This window comes from Athene cunicularia (assembly GCF_003259725.1).
Source record: "Athene cunicularia isolate RWA chromosome 1 unlocalized genomic scaffold, athCun1 chr1_part2, whole genome shotgun sequence".
NCBI lineage: Eukaryota > Metazoa > Chordata > Aves > Strigiformes > Strigidae > Athene > Athene cunicularia.
This window is the reverse complement of record NW_020799092.1, coordinates 17,974,657-17,998,449: the sequence shown is the minus strand read 5'-3', so window position 1 is coordinate 17,998,449 and position 23,793 is coordinate 17,974,657. Positions and strand designations below refer to the sequence as shown.

Below are 23,793 nucleotides of genomic sequence, written 5' to 3'. Positions count from 1 at the left end.
AAGAGGTTCTCAGTCTCACATGGACTTACTGCAAGCGTCTCTCTGTGTAGGGATGGATGGTCTTCTGGTGAAGACATGGGACAGAATAACAAAGTTGGGCCTTTCAGAGAGATCTTCTCCAATCCTTGTTTTCCCACTTATTGTAGACTAGGAGGAGAAAGTGACCATTTCCAGGACACTGTGAGCCCATGCACAATCCCACCCCTTCCACAGAGTTTGGAAGAGGCAGCACAGGGAAAGCAGATTATCAGGCTATAAATAAAGATCTCAATCTCAGCATGTGAGATGGCTACCAGGCACCAGCCAGCCCTCCATTTTACCTCCTACCGCTACTCCTGCATCGCAGCTCCACCACCAAGCAGTGCAAAGTGAGCACTGTGACTTCTCCTCCCACCCCAGTTTAATCGGTCAAACCCTGCAAAAGATGCCCAGGGTCTCCGCCTGCTCACCCTCACCGGTCTCCTCAGCCAAATCTGCCCGGCTGGTACCGGCAGAGGTTGCTCTCCGCAAATTGAGGGGAGCGCGGCTTTATCTTTTGTTAGTCCGCCAGCAAAGAGCCGATGACCTGCAGTAAAGCAGATTAATTTCCACTAGGAAAATGCAAAACTATCCTCTCCCCACCATGCCATAAGCAACTAATCGCTTGCATATTTAAACACCCTCGCCTCACTAAAATTTTGTGATGGAGCCGGTGACAGAGCAAATGTCGGAGCGCATAACCAATGGCATTGTCAGTCGTGATTAATCAGCATCTCCGCCAGGCTGGCGGCCAATTAGAATTTACCATAATAAGGAGGTGACAGCCGGCGTTGCTAAGCGACCGCTGTCTATAGAGCTGGGAGAGCCAGACACATTTAGATGTTACTGTGGATTTCGACAGCGGCATGTCAAAACAACACAAGCGTCTGCCCAGTGGAAAATTTTACAACCCAGGACTGGGCACTGGAGTGCGGCATGACTCCCTTTCAGAATAAAATACGTAAAGGAAGAGGTGTTTTTTTGTTATGGGTTTTTTTTTTGTTCCTTGAAAGAAGACTTTAACCAGTCAATCATTTATCTGCGCTTAATTAAGAGATATCGTGTCACTGGAATAGGACTTTGTTACTGGGTAATGGGTTCCCATGGCTAAGTAAATGCTGAGAAATTTATAGGAAATTAGCAGCAGGTCAGCATGGAGACATTTATTTTCAGTTGGAGGTATTTATCTGGAAATGACATTCTGTTCCAGTGACTTATTTTATTATATGAAAGGATTAAAGAATAAAAGGAGGAGGGTGGAAGGAGATGGAGGAATGAAAATAGACTGACGGCAGTTCCCGAGTTAACGTGAGAGCTGCTGACTCTGCAAATCACGAAAAGCTATGTTCCAACTGGGAGCAGTAACCCTTCCTGTACTTTAGCTTACTCCTAACAGGGGTGGGAGGGAAGGAAGGTGTAAGGGTCCTTTTTGAGTTTGCTATACTTTTATGGACAGACTAGCTTATATAGAGAAAGACAGAGGATCATATCCTCAGATAAGCTGTTCTGATTTTCACCTGTCTATAACCTGTACAACACTGTACAAACACTCTACTTCATGTGCTCTTCAGGTCTAAATAAGCTGGCACAAAGTAGCAGGGTTTACCCATCCTTAATATGGACCTATATAAAGTAGATGCCTGCACAAAAGAAAACGATTATGTATTCTAAATTATGAAAGCAGCACTGTCTACACCTTACCTCTTTTAGTTTGGTTTCACTGAAGACTGGGATTAGGAGGCTCCGGACATACTTCCATCTGTCATCACGAAGACAAAGGATGCTGTCAAGCATTGGCTTGGAAATCAAATTCGGCTTCTAAGTCAAAAGAAAACATGATTCAGTTTTAACACAAATGCAACTAGAGCTACTTGAGACTCTGGAACTTGGAAAGATTGGCCATGAATGGCATTGCACTGCTGTCCCACGATGAGAGAGGTTTGAATCAGTCCTAAACACCAAGTTAAACATGGATGAGGCTGGAGAAAATTTCTCATTTGCTGCACACGTTTTCTCTTGGGCTTGTAAAAGCCCCAGGCCAGGCCAGTAACTCCTTGCTCAGACTGTTTTGGTTCTGTCGTTCCTGGTGTTCTCCTGCAATTGCCAGTTCTCCTTTGCTGAACCCTGGCTTCTTTCTTCCCTTTCTAAGGTGGCTAGCAAGAGGACCTGTCAACACTCCCTCTCTGTGTGACATGAATGCCAACGCACTGCACGCGGGTGTCAGTGGGGGACAAAAATTCTGGTGACAGCTGGTATGTCAGACTGTTATATGCATTTTAAAAGTCTTCAGAAAATATGTTGATTAGAAAGCAAGTCCCAGTCCTTATTCTGTCTATAAGGAACACTCTCAGTAAGAAGTTGTTGCCTGGGACTCTTACAGCTTCAGCAGGTGGTCAAACATAGTAGTTTAAAGCACTGTCCCATGAAGTTCTTTACCAAAATTACTGCTACAGATTTTCTAAATTTTAATCCTCACCAACTTAGAAATCCCTATTCAAAGAATAGTGATACTCCCCAAGGAGTAAAAGGATAAAAAAAAGATGAAAGAGGAAGCATGTCAGGAAGCAACACAATTACCCCGGGAAGAGGCATCAGGAGATGCCCAGCCCCATAGCAGAATCTACTACAACTTACATTGTTGCCAGAGGATGTTTCCTAATTGTTCTTGAAGGCCTCCAACAATGGAGATTCAATTACCTCCACACACAAACTCTTCCAGTGCTGGACTATTCTTACCATGGTAGCAGCATCTCTCTTGCTGGAACTTATGGTCTTTAGTCTTAGTGCTATCACAGGCATAGGAAACAGGTTATTCTCCCTCTGCAGCAGCCCATACATCCAGAAGGCTATAATAACCACTGATCATATTGCTGCCATCTACCACAAATAACACCAATTCACTCAATACATACCAAACAGTTTTGTTATCTGGGACTGTTTCTTCAGTCTGATTGCAGTCCCTCTGCATAGTCTTGTTGATTTGCATCTTTCTCAAGGTATAGTCCCTGTGACTTGACATGGTACTCCATAAAGGAAGGGTTTTTGCCATATCTGCTGCAGACTATATTCCTCTCTGTTTATCCCAGAATACTACATAGCACAGCATGACGTCAACTCACATACTGGTTTGTGGCTCCCTGCAACTCTCAGACTTTTTTCTGAAAAATTACTCCCTAAGAAGTTATTCCCCAGCCTTTATCATTAAAGTTGGTTACTCCTATGAGTCATATATATAATATTTCCTTGGTTAACTGTGACCACACTTTCTATGATTACTTCTCCAACTGATCAAGACCACTTTCAATTGTAGCCCTTTCTTTCATAGCATCTTTTGTCCTTACCAGCTTATTGCCTTCTGTATAAATTGTCATCACACACAGTGCCATCATCTAATCCATTAACAAAAGTACAGAAGAGCACTTGCAAAGAAGCCACTTCTGGGATCCTCCCAGCTCATGCTTCCCTTATGTCAGTGGACTGCTCCCACCTTACAAGTCATCTTCAAGCAGTATTTCAAGTATTGTACCACAATGTCCTCCAGACAAACCGCCCTAAAATTGGTGGGTGGGGGTGGAAGGTGTAAACTTCTGTAGATATCAGGCTGTACAGAGACACTCATCTGCGCATGTGAGATCTTCGAGCACCCAGGCCCCTGCCACCCTGCCCCTTATTTTCTGCAGCAGCAGTATCTACTTTCCTGGGAAAGACCCAGACAAACCAAAGACACTTTGGCCTTCCCAATACCATCTGTCTTTTCCCTTTCACCCTCTAACATTTTCTTTCAGCCTTTCTTTCATTACTAATATACATGAAAAATGAGTTCTTACCACCTGTTACATACCTGGATAATTTAATCTTATTTTCTGCCTCAAGACTTCTGATTTTTTTGTCCCTACATGCTTTTTTTTAATCCTTGCTCTTGGAAATCTGACCTACTTCCCAATTTGTATAAAATCTTTTCTTCAGAGGCCATGAAGAGCTGACAACTTAGCTACACTGGTCTCCTACTGCACTTCCTTAACTTTCCTGCTTATTGGAAGAGTTTTCACTTAATATCTGCTCTTTAAGGAGCTGCCAGCTCTCCTTAACACCTTTTTCCTTTACACTTGCCAGAATCTTGCTACACTGCATAAGCTTGTAAAATGCATAAGCCTATTTTATATTGCAAACAGGCTAATGGAATAGTTTTACATTCTCAGCAACACCACCCAGTGTAGTAAACTAATGTCACCGAGCTGACACTACAGACCAGTTTTGAGCAAAGATGAGCTGTTTTCAAGTAGAAGAGTAAGCCGAAGGAAGAGACTGACTGAGGTACTCTCATCATATGACTACTGTAAAGATAAAATATGGGCACTTTTTTAATGTATATATAGACTATCCTATTTCGTGCAATAACAAGGAAAACTTGAGACAGGCTGTCAAAGCTGAAGTGGTTTGGACTGTTCTCTCTGAGTATCCTCTACGTAAATGATCTGTTTTCTAACTTGTCAGTAGGTATCTGCTCTGAGGATCAGAAGTGAAGCTAGAGAGTTCATCACTCACGGGAGCGCTGTCTCATTTCTTACAGATATTCAAAGAGGCAGGCTCTGGACAACTGGGAAGAAGCATTATCCTTGAAGAAAGTACTGTATGCTAGCCTCTGTTCCACAGTTCTTAGGTGCTGCTAGAGAAGCCCTAAACCTTGACTCAGCTGGCCACCAAATAAGTATTCCTTATATCTCTGGTCTTCAGTTTCATTCCCTGAAGCCCAGACTGCAGAGAATCGGTTTGGGTTGGAAGGGTCTTCAAAGATCATCTAGTTCCAACCCCCCAGTCATGGGCAGGGACACCTATCAGTAGATCAGGTTGCTCAAAGCCTCATCCAACCTGGCCTTGAACACTTTCAGGAACAAGGCTCCTGAGCACTCACTAATGCCACTGAAATCAACAACAGGGAATGCGCCTTGATCACACGAAATGCATTAGTCCAAGAAATCAGGTCATGGAACAGGGCCCCCAGATTAGCAAACACTCTCAGACCTGTGCTTCAACCACCAGCCTTCACTCCTGATTTATAAAGTGGAGATATCACATCACCTCCTCAGAACTGCAAATGATACATTAACATTTCTGAGGCACTCAGAAACTACAGTGAAAGAGCAGAATAACTATTTCCACAAGGAAATGACCAATTCTGTCTTCCAAGCAAGGTTTGAATAGTGTACAAAAAAAAAAAAAAAAAAAAAAAAAAAAAAAAAAAAAAAAAAAAAAAAAAAAAAAAAGGAAAAAAATTATAGGTCAACCCTTGGAAAAGTATTTTGCATCCTAAATTGAAGGCTGCCCAAGCTGTGCATTCTTGAAGACAAACTTCTGGAAGACAAGGCTCAACTCAGATAATAATAGATGTGACATAAATCTGACTGCATTTGCCTTGAAAGCAAAACACCTTCCTAAAACCAAACATTCACCCTAAAAATGCTCCTAATTGCATCAAGACTGCATATAGTGCATTCACAGAGAGAGGCCCAGTTACTGAACAAAAAGCCTGTTAATGATAATGTTGTAACTATGACACTAACCATAGCATTGCCTTCTTAGCCCTCTATGTGAGTGATGCTCCCTTAACATATTTTTGGTGTGTATAATATTATATACATATAAACGTTGCATGGAACAAAAGACAATTTTGGCCATAAATTATTTTACTCTGTCTCTTTAAACTGGGTACACAAAAACATGTTTATGTTTATTGGAATAGCGTCAGCACGACTGACAGTGTATAGTGGATTTCATTTATCAGGTTTTCTTACCGTTCCTCCAAACACTTTCCTCCTAATTGCATAACCTATGTTACAGGTTCATCTAGCAGGAATGAAAATGGATTTGGTATGAGAATAAGCCTGAAGTATCTTAGTGAAAGATGAAGTGTCACCTCTCTCTGATGGACGAAGTACTAGCTGTATCTCAAAATTCTTGAGTCTATAAAAAAAAAATCACTAAAAAAATTATCATTGGAGGCAGCAGTAATATTTTCAGGGATGGGATTTTGGTTTTTAGGCGGGGAAAGAGGTTGCTTTTAAGTCAAATGCAATCAGACTCATATTCCATCTAGCATTATCTAAATACTCAACAACTGCTCTGTGCTTCCTTCTCCTGTGCAATCAAACATTTCTGACCGCAGTACAGTAATGCTGCATGGAAGCTACTGGCAGTATGGTAATCTGCTGTGGCATACCTGCAAGTGCTACTGAGTTCCCACAATCACAAACGTGCTATCAGAAACAACAAAGAAAACCAGAGGGATTTGCTTCTAAACAAATCCTTTAAAACAGAAAACAAAATAATGTTTGAAGATGAGCAGCATCTTTGCAATTGATGCAAGAATTCCCTCCCCATTAAGCTGTTCCTTAGGCTGACCCTTCAGACCCAATTATTGGCTTGTTTGTCCCTGAGTCAATTTGGCTTGCTGTGTATTACTAAATAATTCAGGCAAGCGACTCTTCTCTGGGTCTGAGGCCAAGTGGTACAGAACACCTCCTGTCCCTGAGGTTAAGTCACTTTTCCAAAGAGAATGGCCACATCCAAACTGCTTATGATCATGGTGCATGTTCACCTCCTGAACTGTGCCCAAACCATGCCTGGGGGACAACTAATCGATACAGGACAAAACCATGCTAAGAAGCATGTCAATATGGACACCTGTAGGACCTACTCATGTACTAAAATCCTGTTCCTGTTTTATTCTGGAGTATAACTGTAGCCTTGTATCATTTCTAAATCATTTGCTCCTTTTTTGAGCTTGTCACTAACAGGCTAGACTGAACCTCTGGAAGCCAGCAATGACTGCCTGGAGCAGGAGGAAGGGTAGCAGCATCATGATGTTCCCTCAGAAATCTTCTCTTGTTCCTTTGGTAGAAAAATGAGGGAGGAAGGTTTGCAACCAGTGGAAGAAAGTTAATGCAGCCATGGACTTTTAAATATCCTGAATAGATGAATTTTTAAGGAACCTAAAGGGCACTTCTAAAGACCTTTAAAAACCTACTAGCTCCAAAACCTACAATAGAAACCATTCACCTCCACAGAACCAGCTGCTAATATATTCCATGTGCTTTGACAACACAACAAGAAATGAAACTTTATAAAACAGGATCTGAGAAACTTTGTTATCTTAAACTTAGACTTAATCATAGCTTAGTGCTAATAAAAGCAATGAAAAAATATTTACTTCTGCTGGAGCCAACCCTCACCACTGAAAGCCTGGTGAGATTCAAAGAAGGAACTAAGCTCTAGAGCACCCAAAATTCTAACAGTAACTCCAATGCTAATTCCAGCATTAGTCATACGTAGCAAACACCTTTTGTATTTATAAATCCTCAGCTTTCTTCTTGCCCTCAGGCTTTGCAAGATCCAACTTTAACTGGAATCCTGTGCCCATGCTCCCCTGAACTCTAGTCCTAGTCTCAACCCTACAACTCATGCTAACGAGAGCCATCCACTCCTCTCACCTCTAGCCTTTCTTCTATACCATGGACATTGCAGTACCCAGGATTAAGTTTAGCTCTGGATTCCATCCACCCCAACCCTTTTCTTTCTTTGGGGAAATTTTTGGAATATGTTCCCAATGCAAGGGGTTGTCCTTCTCCTAGCCCTTGTGCATTCCCTGAAGTATCTGTGATAGCTCTGGAGGTAACGGGTCTAGGCTTTCTCTCCCTGGGTGAGACTCAGAAGTGATAAGCATGCAGCAGCACTAGCACCTGAGTGGGTTAATTTGTTCATCTTATTTTCAAAGAGGGTTGCTGCCCTCCTCTTGCTTAAAATGCACTTGTGATTGCCAACCTGCTTAAGAAATTGCATTTTGAAATTGATTGAATTTAATGAAAATAAATGAAAAAACAGAGAAAAAGTTTGTAGCACAAAGACAAGACTCTATCCCCATACCTCAGACAGGAATTATTCATAAAATATTTTCGTAAGATTTCTTGTTCAACCCCAGTTGATTGACAGGTCATCACCACCAGTTCAGCCAGCAGGTGGAACCAGTAAGCCCATCAACTGCTCATATGGTATTTCATCCAGCCAGTGGCATGATACTTACAGATCAATATAACACTTTCTATTAAAAACAGTAACAGGAAAAAAAATCCCTGAGATATTTCCAGGAATACCTCTAACCAAGCCTGCAGTAAAGGGATCATCAAAGTGGGAAGGCAGAAGATGTCTCCGTTAGTTTTAAAATTCCCTGTTGGTAAACTGATACAGTATATTCCTTCAAATTTGCTTGGTGTTTTGTAAGAGGAAAAGTCATGCTCAGCTCTTCCTGCATTCATGACATTTAAGACACTAGTGGCTTCTGGCTGAACCAGGAGAGTAATGTGTTGCATGTTTTTAAAAACAAAACAGAGTTCGTTTATGTTATATACCCTGTAGTTCATTATCATTTCCATCTTGCTGGTTCTCGCTTACACAGATATTACAGCCACATCTCTTCAAAATGTACATCACTTTTCACAAATCATCAACATACTGGAGCAAGACTCAACTCATCACCCAAAGATCACAGCCTTCACAGAGGACAAAGGCCTGGCACTTCCCACTGAGTGCTGTGCCCCAGTGTGGAAGACCACGAGATCCCTCCTACCCCTCTGCTCCACCTGAAACAGGCCTCCCACCCATATAACATGAGAGGCAATTGCTGCACACAGGTGTTGTCTCTCCCAAAGCAGGCTCACTCTTCATTTGCCTTTCCAAAACTCCATATGCAAATCCTCAGATGCCACACATCCCACACTGCTGCTCTTGGGTGACTGAAGTCAGTCCTTCCTTGCCCATTAAAACTATGTGCACAGACATCTCCTCACAAACACTTTCCCAAACATCCTCCCAGATCATCATTAACCCTGCTGATAGTCTATTATAGTTTTTTTCCCCTCCACAGACGTCAATTTAAAACAAGTTTGATTTTAGTATCTATGATTTAGGAAGTGTTCTTATGGCTGCAGAGGGAAAAAGAAAATCACCGAACTAACTCCAAAAAGCTTATGTTGCTTCACAATTTCATAAAAGTGTCTAGTAAAAGTTTTTAGTTTAATTTGAAACCAACACACTTGTGAAGAAGTGGAGAAAATATTAATGCATTATCTATTTCACTACGCTTTTACATTCGCCTTGGTCATTAAGATACTTCAAAAGGGTGTTACAAGGTAGAATTGGTTTCAGTGATTACAGCAATTGTCTTCCACCCTACTTGTATAGATCAAACTATACAAAAAGGCATCTCTAAGCCGATTCTTTTGTTGTCAAGTCAGGATCTTCAGGAACTGACTAATGGCTACTGTTCATCATTACTCATTGGAAAAATGGCACTGCCAACACCAGCTTACAAGTAAATACTGGCTTTTTTTCCTCTCTGTGGCAAGCAGCCTGGAAACATCTGTGCCTGTCTTCGCAAACATTCTCTTAAGTCATGGTTTTGTCAATAGAAACCAAAGCGAGTCATTGCAATGAGGTAAATATAACCATTCATAAATGCTAAAATAAACACATATGGCCTCCTGCAGTTTGACCCAGACTGATGCAAGTCACACATCATTCCATCTGTTGGTGTAAGCAAGCTCAAAATTAAGTCCACGCCTTCATCAGTTTGCATATGGCAGTCAGTTTGCATATTTGGGGTCAAAACAATCAAATGAAAGAAGAAAGTATTTACTGTTAATTAATTAGGAGTTTTGGTGTTATAAACAAACTCAGGTTCTACTAGAGAACCTGTGCTCTGTATGCAGTTTCTCCTGTGCTGAGAATCAGTTTTTAAATACAATGTTTAAATCTACTTTCCAACTGACATTAACTGGACTTTTTAATGTTGGATAGAGTCATAAGACTATTAAAAGTCTCTCTCTGTTTATGCACCCTTTTCCTAGGGAAAGGTTGAGAACCAGAAAGTTCCTTTTACAGATTGTAACAAGAATTTGAAGAAAAAACATCCCAAAATAACTTTTCCTACTTTTCCTATTTCCATGCTTTACATAGGAATGACAGGCAATATCCATAAGAACTTGGTCTAGAACTTTCTGTTACACAGGAACATCATATTCCATAATCTGCTCAGAGACATCTCTGCAGCACTCCTGGCGATTCTAGAGAATACCAAGAGAGACTGTAAGTACTACACAGCCTCCCACTGCTTTTTCTCTAGGCTGTGGACCCCTGTCACAATCCTGACCCAAATGCCTTGGGTATGCAGTTAGATACCTCGAAAGAGGATTCACCAAAGGTAAGCACAGGGTTGTCCAAGCTGCCGTGAGAGCAATGCAGGAGTCTCACACCTCCCTAGGGCCTCACCATCTCCCTTCTCGTGGACATCATAACTGAGCGCACTCCAGAAGAGAGGCCACTACAGCTGTGACCAGGGATTACTCCTTTTCTTTCAACTGAAAAGTGAAGGAATTCATGGTGGTCACTCCCTTTCATACTGTCACTGAGGGAACTGAAAAAATACATGGGAAAAAAAGTTGTAATTCCTTCCTGTGGATAAGGATGGAAAGAAAAGTAAGGAAATAAGAACAATAAAAAATGAAAGAACTATCACATAAGGAGTACAGGCTAGGGGAAGGTATAGGGAGGGATAGTCCTAAACCTTCCTGTCCTTTCCAGGGAATACTTAGGAGTGAATTGAGATTGGATTTAAAGCATTCATTCCCCTTGTGAAAAGGACTTCAATCCCAGTTCCTCTCCAAGGTCTGTTTATATAAAACTATCATTATAGATACATGAGTAATATTTTGCAGTAGTATCTGAAACCTTGGCCTCTGTCTCAGCAATATTTTGTAGTAGTACCTGAAACGCTGGCTTCTCTGATCCAGATGACTGCCCTATTAGGCTGCAGAGATTCACTAACTTCTCTACCATGAATGCCAAGGACTGCATGGAATGTGGAGCAGCTTCAACACATAAGGCTGCAAGTGCATCTTCCCCAACAATCACCTATTGGTTGCTAGGTAGGGCACTTCCCACAGAGATAAGATTGAGCACCTTGGAACGATTTCAGGCAGAAAAATGCATGAAAGCCTTTCTCTTGCATTCTGGGCAGCTCCCCTTGTCATGGGGGACTGTACTGAAGAGGCACAGTTCCACCACCTTCTCTTCTGACTCAAAGGAACATGTTTTCTGCTGCTACGTTTTCTCCAGAGCTTGAACCACCACTCAGTTTCAAAGGTACCTGTGAGGTCCATCTCCTCTTGGAACACCATATTCATAGGTCTTCTAGGTTGGACATAAGGTAGGTCTCAAAACTTGCTAAGCACTTTGGCACCAAAGTGCTTCTGACCATGCTTACATGATGCCTGAGAAACCTTGGTGTTGAAATCAGCTCCAAGGGACCCAAGGCACTTCCAAGCACTAGGTATGGCTGAGCAAGAGTTTTTAATCTGTATTTTCAAATGAAGCTCCTCAAATGGAGGTTAAATCTGAGAACTCTCTGATTACTAGCAGAGGCAAGCTAGCCAGGTGAAGGGGAGGCTTACCAATGGCTTAATTTAAAGATATTACTTGTTTGCAAAATTTGTCTTCAGAGGTGAGTACATAAAAAAGACACTTTTTCATGTATTTCATGCTTCAGAAAAAGTATTTCACCTTTTTTCCCTTCCAATGCCAAAATGAAAATTTGAAAACGTCAAATAAAGCAAATAAAAGTTTGCTTGTGAAGACTTCTCATGGTTTTCAAAAATACAAATGGGTTCAAGATGCTATTTAAATCAAACCACTAGAAGAAAAGGGCTATTAAAAATTAAAAACATGGATGGAACATCCAGCTCAGGAAGTCAGCCATGGACAGTCAGATTATTAGGGGGCTATTCCATAGGAAATACCACTCTGCACTTGCCCTGTTCTTCTGCTCTTTCTCTAAGCATCTGCTGCTAGGCAGAGACAGAGCACTCCCTGGCCAAATATGTCTCTTTTTATGTTAGTTTTCCTTTAAAAAGTCATTCAGAAGGAAAACTCCAGGTCAGCTATAATGGCTGCATGACAAGCTGTCAACAAATCACATTTGCAATATCCGCTTAACTGAAGAATTTGAATTCCCTGACTGCTACTTCACAATTGTTTCTAATTACATTAAGTGTATATTTACACATCAGGGAAAAAACCAAACTTTCTGTATTAAGATCAACACATCTATCTGTCAAAACACTAATGCATTTTCCTGATAGTAGTAGCTGCTTTCGTTCCTCATTTATTTGTCCCTCAAGAAGAGCTAGACTATAAAACTTTGTGAGTAGTTGCATAGCACACTTTCAGGATTTTATCTTCCAGGATTTTATATTTGTGGTTATTTGTCTGGTTTCAATCAAGCAAAAAAAAAATATCCTAATTTATCAAAGCATGTCAAAACATGCTTGTATGAAATAGTGTTTGTTCATTTGAATCTCACAAATTAATTTGAGCACATTGAGAATTAAGTGTTTGTCATAAGATAATTTCAACAATAATAAAGTCCTATTGTGTACAGATACTATTATAGGACTTATCATGAGTTCCCTGGAGCTCACAATTTCAGTAAAACAGCCTCACTTCGCAAACAACATGTACCCAGACCATTCCTCGCATCACTCTTACTTGATTTCTTCAAGGAGAGCAGCTAAAAGGCTCCTCTGAGTATCAGCAAGTACCTCATTCAAAATAAATTAACAGTATCAGCTACTTTTGCATTCTCATATTAGGCTTGTAATAGCAAGCAGTGCAGATTATGAAGCGTAAAAGCACATCACCATATCCTGTCATTTTAGGAGTTCTAGGATAATATAAAATTTAAAAACAACGAAAAACCCCACAGATAGGAGCCCACACCCCAGAGCTCACCAAACCCTTTCAAAACAGGCCTCCTTCAGGCGACGCGGCGTTCGGAGCGCCTGTTTCACCACCCCACTGCTTCAGTTTTACTGCCCTGTCACTGTGACAGGAAACTAGAGGGACAGGTCAAATCCTGATACTTTATGTTGCCCCAAAAGCCAGGGCTAGCATTTCAGGCATAGACAAGCTCGAAACTCAGCAAATGCACAGTAGGAAAGAGCAGTACTTGGGATTTACATTCTCTTTTGACTGCCCAGGGAAGGAGCGTGTGCCAGCCATGAGAATGAAAGCCCCGCAATCCTCCACTGAGCATTAACCCCACAGCAGCCAGGCACACACAGAAAGGCAATGGGGAACTCAAGCCGAGGTTGCCATAGTCCTGCCTGCTGGGACTGCCCATGTGAAGGAGAAAAGAGGCCTCACTCTCTAGAGGACCACGAGCCAGGGAAATTGCTAGGGCACACCCATGCTCAGCAGACAGAGCACGCTTGATCGCGTGTACCCAGTGTTACTGCATGTTATCACTATCTGCACTTGTGAGCCCAGCTTCACTGGTGGGTGGGAGAGGGGGGAAAGGAAGGGGTGGTAGTTTCCAACCATCAGTGCTGGCCAGTGCAGCATGCACTCCCACAACACAAGAACTCATTTTGCATCTGCACAGCTGCTTCTCCCACATCTGAGGTCCGTGCTGAATCCCCCCAGCATTCAACAGCCTGAAAAATAAAAGAGATCTTGATACTGAAGAAATAACCCTCTGCAACATGTCTAAAACTCCACTGACATTTTTACTTAGAATAAATCTTAAACCCGGGACTAGACTGAATTCTTACAGCCAAAACTGACTATGCACTGCCAATATAATATAAAAGCTACCACAAGCACCAAGGGAACAGCTGAAAAACGTGAGGAAATGAGAATTCCCCCACTTGTCCACTGAGGATGGAAAAACCAAGGCTGCGCCATCCAGCAGCCGGGGCACCCAGAGAACATCTAATCTGACATGGTGAAACACCAGTTAGGGAGGGGGCATTCCCTCTAAACCCTCAAATCAAACATTAAACTAAATAAAACTAGAGCTTGTTAGAGAAACAAATAAAGACGCACGTGGTGAGAGAAACTGGAAATACTGCAAAATCAATTTGTTTTTCCAGGCTTTCTGGAAGAAAAAAATAAAGAAAAGTTGCAACAAAATATCTTGTTATATATGTTTTTGGAACAAAATAACTTTACTTTGCAAATTGAAACAACTTTGACTTTACACTGGAAGCAGTAACTGAAACAAAATATTCTAATCAACTTTTTTTTTTTTTTTTTAAATTCAGCTTTTCACTCTTCAAAATCAGCCACAACATGAAACTTCTATCTTCCACACGTTTCCTAATCAAATCTCAAAAAACATTAAGGGCCACGTAAGGTTGTTTTTTTTCCTTTTTTAAATTCTTGATGCTGGCAGTATAGCATGCCATCTATTCCTACTGCAGTCAGTTACAAATATATTAGAAGAAAATTAAGAGTAAAATAAAGCATTAAAAGGTTTGAAAATCTAAGACTGCACGCAGTCTTTGTATCCTAAAGCGTATGCAAAAATGGGTCCAATTCTTCAGTTATATTATCCTGTACTATTTTTTTCCCCACAGAATCTCTATTTGATTTTGCAAATGTAATACTTATAAAGAAAATAATGTCCTGAAAGTTTTTAATATTACAAATAATAAAAAAAATCTTTCATGTGAAATCAATCAGTCAGAAGCTCAGGATTCTCAACCTTTAGACATAAAGCTCACATGACAACTTGTAAAAGAAGTTAGTGATCTGTAAAGCCCAGTCACCAGAGAGTGATACTAGCAAGTGAGTTTTCTTATTCTTTAATAATTTTTGTTGAGTCTGTGTTTACTGAGATTCTTCAGGGGCTTATAAACTTAAACAGTTTGGTCAGATTTTTAAAGCGTTTTTTATATCCAGCCCTTACACTAGAGTGAACAAATCCAAAGTTAAAGGAAAACACTCTGCATTTATTTTTCCCCACAATGGGTAAATAACCCTATCTTTTCCCTAGGTGGCTTCTCCAAAATACCAAGACCATTTTGACTGAAAAATTCTAAATGGAAAATATTAATTGAAGCAGTTAAAGTTTGATAACCTACTGAAAGGTAAACACTGTAATGGAAGACATTGGTCAACTTTAATTATAGATATCACTATTGCCTCTGCTACAATACAGCTTCTTCGGAACTGATGAATTACCAGTACAGCCTGATGACATTAAAACATGACTGAAGGTCAATGACTGGTTAAACTGGAATGTTTCTGAGTCATTGTTAAATTATTCAGAATTATTTTAGGAAAGCTGCATAAAAAGTGCAAGAGTGCAGTTTTAGCTTCATCTAAATGCGCATACTGAAAATGGAAGAGGAAATGGGGAAACTGTCCTTTGCAATTGCCTTGAAAAGGGAAAAAAAAAAAGAATATCTTGTGTATCTTCAACTTACAATTAATCTAGCGGAGGAGAATTGTGCAAGATAGGTCTTGGTTTTACTACTTATTTCCCCAAACCCTTTTCTGCAAGAGCAAGCATGAAAGGAAAAGAAGAAGAATGGGACATTAATTCAGTAAAGGATGTAGTTATTTTAGTTTCTATTGCTTAATGCCAGCAAGAGGAGACTGGCAGGAGTAAATAATTAACAATGATCAACAATCCTTTTCTTTTGCTGCAGGATAGCTGTTTCCTGATCCCTGTAAATATCTGCTGCTGCGTGTGTGTCTGTGGGGATAAACGGAGCCTCGTCTTGCCACCACCGAGCCTTCAGGAAGGTGAATCAACATGAAAATGAGTAGTGGCTAGGTGTGCCCAAAGTAGAGAGTGCTCATTATGTTGGAGAGCTGGGAGCAAGCCATGCAGTGTGGAGACTTGAATTTTACACCCCCTCCTTTTCTTTTAAGTGTGGTGAATTTAAGGCTGATGAAAAGTCAGCATCACTGACAAGTGCTCAGCAACTTTCCTTGGTCATGGTTAGTAACACTGCATGCACGGCACAGCGCTTCCCCAGCACCTGCATAACACACTGCAGCATGCTCCCTTCCTAAGGCTCAGACCAGCCAACTATTTGCTATCAACTATTTACAACAAATGGTGCCAAGGTATGTGATTGCTATACAAACAAATAATAATTCTCACTAGAGATTAAATAAGACCTGCTGACTCATTTTTCACTCATGATCCTTAAGATTTATAGCTGTAACACACTGTCAGTTGTAAGGAGCGCATCATCTCTAAACATCCTTTCCCATGGAGGTTTTACTCTTGCAGAATAAACATTACATACTGTATGACCACAAGCAAAAAAAACAGAATGGCAAAAAATTTTGCTTAGAACAAATCTACTGGAGTTAATTGCTAGGTAATTTTGTAAAGATCAGGAGAGAACTTTCCAGGCTCTGGTCAGAGAACCACTACAAAAACAGCTGCACCAATTTAAGATGCTACTACCCCATCAGCTGTTCACCACCCCCCATCTATTGGAGATTACCATCATTGAAATGGAGCTGGTGGAGAGCCCTTGTGAGCACTCAGCATCTGCTTCAGTGCCAAGTCAGCCTCCATAGTTTTGAAAAAGTCCACACTGATACATAAACTAAGATGGATTAGTTTCTGAGCTGAGTCAGATGAGGAATGCTCACATGATCCATTTCACAGACCTTGCTATGGGAATGGTAAGTCCAGCTAAGACATCTTAACAAAAGGTTGTTAGCACTGTACTAGATATGAATATTAGCATAAAATTTTAAAAATTTAAAAAAGAAATGAAAAAAAACTTTCATATGTTTAAGTTCAAATATAAACATAAAGGCAGGTAAATGGATTAAGGTATCTGAATGAATGACTAATGAAAGAACTATTCCCACTATTTTTGAGATGATACTACTTCTAGAAGACTTAAAATGAAGAGAAGAGGCTTGCAAGGATTAGTATGATAATGCCCATGTGTATCACATTAACTTTGACTAAAGAAGAATGAAAAGTGAAGCACACACACAAGTCTCCAACTACAACTCCTATCACTTTTGAAACAAAAAGCTCATCCATGGAAAAAAAGTCACCTGCTTGCATAATAGTTAATAGAAAGGAAACTGATTTGTAGCCAATGGAGCCATTGGGAGAAATGATGCTCAGATGTAACCTCTGGCACTGGTACTCATCAGAGCACAGGTTGCTGGAGGCTGGACAGATGAGCCAGAACGAAGATTACCGTCACTGTCTGTCTTGCTATAAGGCTAGTCTTTTGACTTCTGCTGCTGGCCATCTCTGAAATAGGACACTCAGCTAGGCTACACAGATCTTAGGCATCATATGTGACAACCATTCAAACTATCATATACTGCCATGTCACATCTGCTCCAATGCTCAGTGCTGAACTTCTAGGCTTCTGGGTAGGTACATGTAAATCACTTCTCTGCGCTGTGAAACATCACTTGCATAGACCTGAACAGGTTCTTCTATCATCACAAAAGGATTTTATGTTCATGAGTCGGTGAGTTATTTTCAAACGTGGCTAAAGTCATGAAAACAAAGCAAAGTACCAGGCCTGAACTCTTGTGTGCTCAAGTATGTAAAAAGGCCAACTTGAATGTTGTGATCTGAACCTGTATCAATTCTGGAACACATGACAAACTGATTACTCTTCTCCTAACAAAAAAAAAAAAGACTGTGAAAAGCAGGAATCAAAGGACATGACACTCTACTATATGTCAAGAATAGGGAAAAGAGAGAAAATGGTAAACAAAACAACCAATCTGCTACTGAAAAACAGTTTCAGAAGTCAGAAATGTAGGACTGTTGAAAATCCATGCTATTAGACTGAATAAGCTTCAGAAAAAATATCCCCACAGCATGCGCCTGAAGCAGTAGGATAAGTTGAATTTCCCTTTAAAAAACCACAAATCAAAAGAAATCAAAGGTCAGGACCAGTGAAGACCAGCACGAACTGTATCTCCGCTCCACATGTGTCACACCTACTCATAACAGTCACCTAAGGACAGGATTAGATAAGGAAGCACTACTGTATTTAAACAGGAAAAAATATTTATCAGCCTTAAGATTTCACATATTTTATCCAGCAATAAAACATCTTCTTTAAATAAGGAACAGAGCCCTGGGAATAGACTGTCCTTTCCTGTCTTTAAGCGGTGTTTGTCTTCAGCATTGCAGTATTAAAAAAAAGTGCTGCAAAACCAGTAAATAAATAGCCAGTGTAAGTTTGATGAAAGATTGGCTCAGAAGACTGCTTTTGGCCTGAATAGAAAGATATGCTTTCATCCTGTTTTGACTATACTCATACGTTTACCTAACATAATTGGATGTAGTTAATATTGCAGGAGCCTTCAAGCAGTGCACATTTCCCTCATTAGTGGGTTTAATGCCTTAATGATATCTCCTGTGCTGTAGAAAAACCCAATGTAGGCTTTAAAAGTGATTGGCAAGTTTGAACAGGAGAAGAACTGGGGGAAGGGAAGGCAAAACCTAATAAAAGTCTGATCTTGTTTTCTTTGGTTATTTACAAAAGGAAATTTTGCAGAATGATGGAAGAAAGGAAAAAAAAAAAAGTGAGGATAAACAAGCCAAAGAAAGATAATTTCAAAAGTTGATCTTACAGCAACTCAAAAACATGTGAAAGAAACAGGCAGTGGTAGAAAGAGGGAATGTCCCTTCACATACCTGCAACACACTAACTTAGTCCTACACAAACTTCTTCTGACATAAATGCATACGCACAGAGTATTGTCAAATCAGCATCTTCCTACACCTGCAGCAAAACTACCTTTTTGTAGTTTCATTATACAGCTTTTTTATTTTTTCCCCCTTTAAGTCTCAGTGGAGTTGGCAGTGAAGTCTTGCATCTAAGAAACAGAATGTCACAATATACCATTAACTAAGTACATGCAAAGGGTTTGGGTTTTTGTTGTTTGTTTGTTTTGTTTTTGTTATTGACTAATTTTGACCATTTTCCAGGAACAGAAATTTCACAGGCTGGTTTAGTTTCAAAAGAAGCGTAATTATGTACAGCTGTATTCAGTATTTCTTAACTGCCTTGAACAATCAGTGAAAGGGAGATTTGCACACATTATCAGCCACTATCATTAGTGCTGTAAAGTACGTAATCCATCTGGTGTTCTGGTGTCTACCTAGGAGCAGGTATTGAACCAATGATGGCTGCAGTATAATAGCATAAAGAAAGAGCATTAAAAACGAACAAAACAACACAGCAACCCCAGCCATTTCTCGATACCAGATTGTCCTTGTGTTCCCCCATGGTTTTGCAAACCATTTTTATATGTACAGGCGTGGAGAGTGGAGAATTAAAAATGTAAATTTCATCAACGTGCAGTTTTGCAGTCTTCACAGGGGAAGAGGTAGCGGGATACCATGGTGATGGCAGCACTGCAGCCCATTAATAAACCAGAGAAAGACTCAGGGATAGATTCAAATACTTAGACCCATGCTGAAAAATAAATCCTGCAAAAGATAAGATGGCTGTGTATCAAAACATCAGCCGTGGTCTCAACCTATGGATTCATTGATGGGGGGTGAGGGAAGAGGAAACTTGTTTTTAAGACTTCTAGTCTCCTTACAGTCAACTGCATTGCTTTTCTATTGCCAAGGTTTATGGCCCATAGCATCTGAAAAGAGACAACCCATGCCTGGAAAAGAGAGAAAGTGGAAAGTTTTTATTGTATTCCATCTGTGTGTAACCCATCTGTTTCCACCATCACTGCTAGCCCTTCATATAGGAGGGATCAGCTGGTTTTATTTGCTATCTTACCCAGAAATGTGACAAATAATACTGTTTGCTTACTCAATTAGAGATTCATAAATGTTAAGCAAATTCACATGACCTACCTGGACAACAGTACATTAGCCAGTTACAACAGCAGCCTCACAAGAAGTGTGACTTTCTCCAAGCCCAACTACAGTCTGACCACCACTGCTGGCTATATGCTGACCTCTTGCAGGACAGATCCCTCCAACCATGAAAACACAACAAACCTTACTCAAACAACAAATCATCTAAATAACCACTCAAAGAAAATAAAATGTCCGTTAGACATTCCTCTCTTTAACAGGTGGTCTTTCTAAGTCAGTCAACTGGACTATCCTTAAACACTGGACTTAACCTCAGTCAGTGTTTTTAGATTGCTTGCTTGTAAGCTGTCCTGTGGCACTCCAAACTGATACCATTGATATCTTCCCAAACTTTCAGAAATTTGTCTTTAACAAATACTTAAATGTGTGAGAAGAGACCATGTGAGGCACAGAAATAAAGTCTCCTATTTAAGGGAACATCCCCATTGTGGACAAACTATTAATAAACATACTTAGGTAAATACGCACTCATGACCCACTGAATTAAATGAGACATAAGAATGTGCACAGAAGTAAACGCTAATACCTTTTTATGAATAGTATTCAACAGAGGCACACGCCAGGTGTTCAAGGTAGGAACAAAAGATCTTTCCCACCTTGCAGTACAGATTTCACTTGGTTTCCTGTGCAGAATTAGAATTACAAGTAAAAATTACAAACTTAAGAGAAGATAATCTTCAAAATACATTCAAGTAAATCTATTTATATTAACTTTAGCTTTTTTAAATACTTAAAAATAGAAGTTACTTAAAATGAAACTTTTCCTTCCACATTTCTGAAGCTTGTTTTAAGAACAAATAAAAAACAGTCCCACCACAACTATTTGAATTAACAGATAAACCAAATCCTAACCCTTTGCCATCAGTTCTGAAGCACTAACATTCACTAATGATAATGTTCAGCTGGAAATTCCCAACATACTCTTTTACATTTGTTAAGGTGACAAATCACTTCCTAAATGATTTGTCCTTGTGAACACAGGAATTCTGTAGCAAAGCCAAAAGCTGAGTTCAGAGCTCCTAAATCCCAACCTAGAGCCCTAATCACAAAACCAGACTTCATCTCACTGGGATTCAGAGGATCAGGTGGTTCCCAGAACACAGTCTTCTAATATATCAAGTCTTTCTTTAAGGCGAACTGAAACCAAAGTCTGATTAATTTTACAGTCAACAACAGCAATCATTTGACAACATTAGTTTTGTGCTATTAGCTGCAGCATATGGGGAATAAGGGGCAATTTGTTGTGCATGCATAAAAAGACATAGACAGTCTCAAAGAAATGACCCTCTGAATATTTATTATTTTAAAGTGTCTACTGCAAGCATATGCACTACTACTTTAAAACATTTAAACAAAACTGGATTTAATTGCTCAGAAAAAAATAACTAGCAAGCTCGGAAAGCAAAAAGAGGAAAGAAAAAAGAAATCCTGAATTAAAAGCTCTTTTACCAGGTAAAGAAAAAGGCAAAATAGTTACATACACATTGACCAAGCTAGAAAGATATCCTGGGTATGTCTAGAAGACAGGCATGGAGGCACACTGGGGAAAGAAGTAGATACATCATTATAGTTGTTGAGTCTAGGAGCTCATGTTAGCTAGGAGCTATGTTCCGGCACAGCATAGTGAGAACCATCAGGTCAAAACAAGCATAAGAGTCCTTGCTCAGCTCCCTGGCAGAGACTGGCACTGGAAAATCTCTCGGGCATCTGGGCTCACATGGCTGTACAACAGCACCCACAAATATGCAGTCAAACAAATTAATATTAAACAGTTAAGTGCTATACAGCCAAACGCATTCCCTGCTAGCATAATTCCCTTTCTATAATGATGCTGTACCAGCCAAGATTTCAAACAAACCATGATCTAGCAGCTGTAGAAAACTGCTAGGCAAAAAAATAAACCTTAATAAATTCACTGCTTGGACACCTTTTCACTTATCCTCATAAGGCACAGAATGATTTTTGGAAGCACTGAATATTCTCAGCTCAATGAGACTGAGCCTTATTGTACATGTGGCAGGATCGACACTTGCTTGAATTTGTCCTACAAAGGGAGGGGGGGAAAATGGAAGGAAGGAGAGAACATTGCAGCTCTGTCTCACAGAGAACTGGATGTTCAAGGCACGGCCTGCCATCAGGTGTGATGGCTTTGATGCACCAGGAACAGAAATGTCACCACGGCACGTACAAAAAGCACACTTTGTGAAGTTTCTGTAACAAGATATGGCACAACTGATGTCTGCAAGGCTCTAGTGAGGACTAGAGATTCAGCATCTCCTCAGATCACAGAGACCTGAATCAGTATGTGTGCGCATCTGTATGCATCCATAAATACAACAAATATGCACAAATGCAGGTGTAACAACTAATCCTGGGACATGTTGGCTCCAGAAGAATTATGCTGGTCACCTTCCATGTCTTATGTGAACCCAACAAAAACCAAGATGAAACAAGATGAAGGAATGGGAACGTGAAAAAACATATCTAAAAAGACTGAGGCAGTGAACAAATTTAAAGTATGTTCCTTCCCTCTGCTGCCACAAAACCCAGCTTGTTTTTAAAACTAAATATCATAATCAAATTATTAGAACATCATTTGTGTAACAAACCATCCCACTGAACAATCGTTTTAAAAGGTGGAAAAATTAAGATCTCACGGCATATATATTTCACCATTTTTTCTCATTTATTTGAACAATTTACAAAAAATTGACTTACTGGCTGTCATACTGTGTGTCACTAGTGCTTCAAAGCACATGCCCATGCAGAGGTGAGCCTCTAACAAAACGCTCTCGTCATCTGTTTACAAACTGAGTTCACTGCATTTTGCAACAACAATTTTGAAATAAACTAAGAAACTCACAGGAAAGTATGATGATAATCATGATGATAGCATTGACACAACCGGAAATAATCCTAGGACATTTGATTTGAAGAAAATAAACCTTTATAAACCAAACAACTGAGGGTACAGGGTCAAGATAGCACGTAAATGCATCTTTTGGCAACAGTACATAACTCTTCATTTCTTAACTATTTTTATATGACTCCAAATGAATATGTTGGTGGGTTGATTTTTCAAAATAAAACCCATATTTGTGAGAGAGGGGCTGAAGAAACAGCCCAGCCCATCAGCTGGATCAGACTATGGGTTTGGATACACAAGTGAATTACCACTGTTTACTCAATGACAGCATCTCAGTGCGGCTGCTGCGTACGGGCAAGGCCTGTGCTCTCAAAACTGAGGCAGGACGCATCAAGTGAGAACTTGCACAAGACACGCAAGCAACCCTTTTTTTTGCAAAAGGCCAAGAACACATACACACACACAGAGTCGGTTCCTGAGGCACCACTCTGAGCTGTTGGAAGCCAGTTGTGCATCCCAGCCCCGCTCTGGAGATGCATCATCGCTGTCAGTCAGTGTAGGGCCATCTGAAGTTAATGGAAGTGTGCTGATTTATGCTGCCTGAGGGCCTGACCCAGAATTCACAGAACTGCAGGATGGCTGAGGTTGGAAGGGACCTCTGGAGGGTATCTTGTACCAAATTTGGATAGACATTTTGATAGAGCAGTATACACACTTTTCTTGCCAGTACTGTGTCCTCTAGTAGGGGACCCAAAAGAACAACCAAAGCGTGGGATAACGGCAGCTGTCCCGGACCACAGCTGAAGAAGATGCAGAAAACAGGCTCCTTCCTATTTGGTGGCTGTATTTTATTTGTTTAATGCCACAGGTAGGCCTGAAGCTTTAGAGAATTAACAGAATAAAGATGAAGCCAACAGCTTCGTGCAACAGGCAAATTCTACATGTGAAAAGAATAATCATGTCCCACACAGATGAACAAGGAGAGGAGGAAGGGGAAGGATAGACAAGCGAAAAGAAGCTCAGGCAACTCACTTTTCCTTGAAGAGGGATATAAGGAATTTGTACTGCCATGTTATAGCAATTTCCTTGCTACTATTTTGTTCTTACTTTTACTATTTTGTTCTTATTATTTGTTGTTAACCCATTGTTACTTTTTCTACTG

The 23,793-nt window shown here is 40.3% G+C and overlaps 1 protein-coding gene across 1 annotated transcript in view; it reads right to left on the bottom strand.

Annotated features, from left to right (window-relative positions):
• TBXAS1 (thromboxane A synthase 1) overlaps window positions 1-23,793 on the bottom strand; it is a 231,656-nt gene that overhangs the window by 100,640 nt on the left and 107,223 nt on the right. The window contains exon 5 of the mRNA XM_026840998.1: window positions 1,720-1,836. Within this exon, the coding sequence (XP_026696799.1) occupies window positions 1,720-1,836 (117 nt within the window). The remainder of the gene's footprint in view (window positions 1-1,719; window positions 1,837-23,793) is intronic.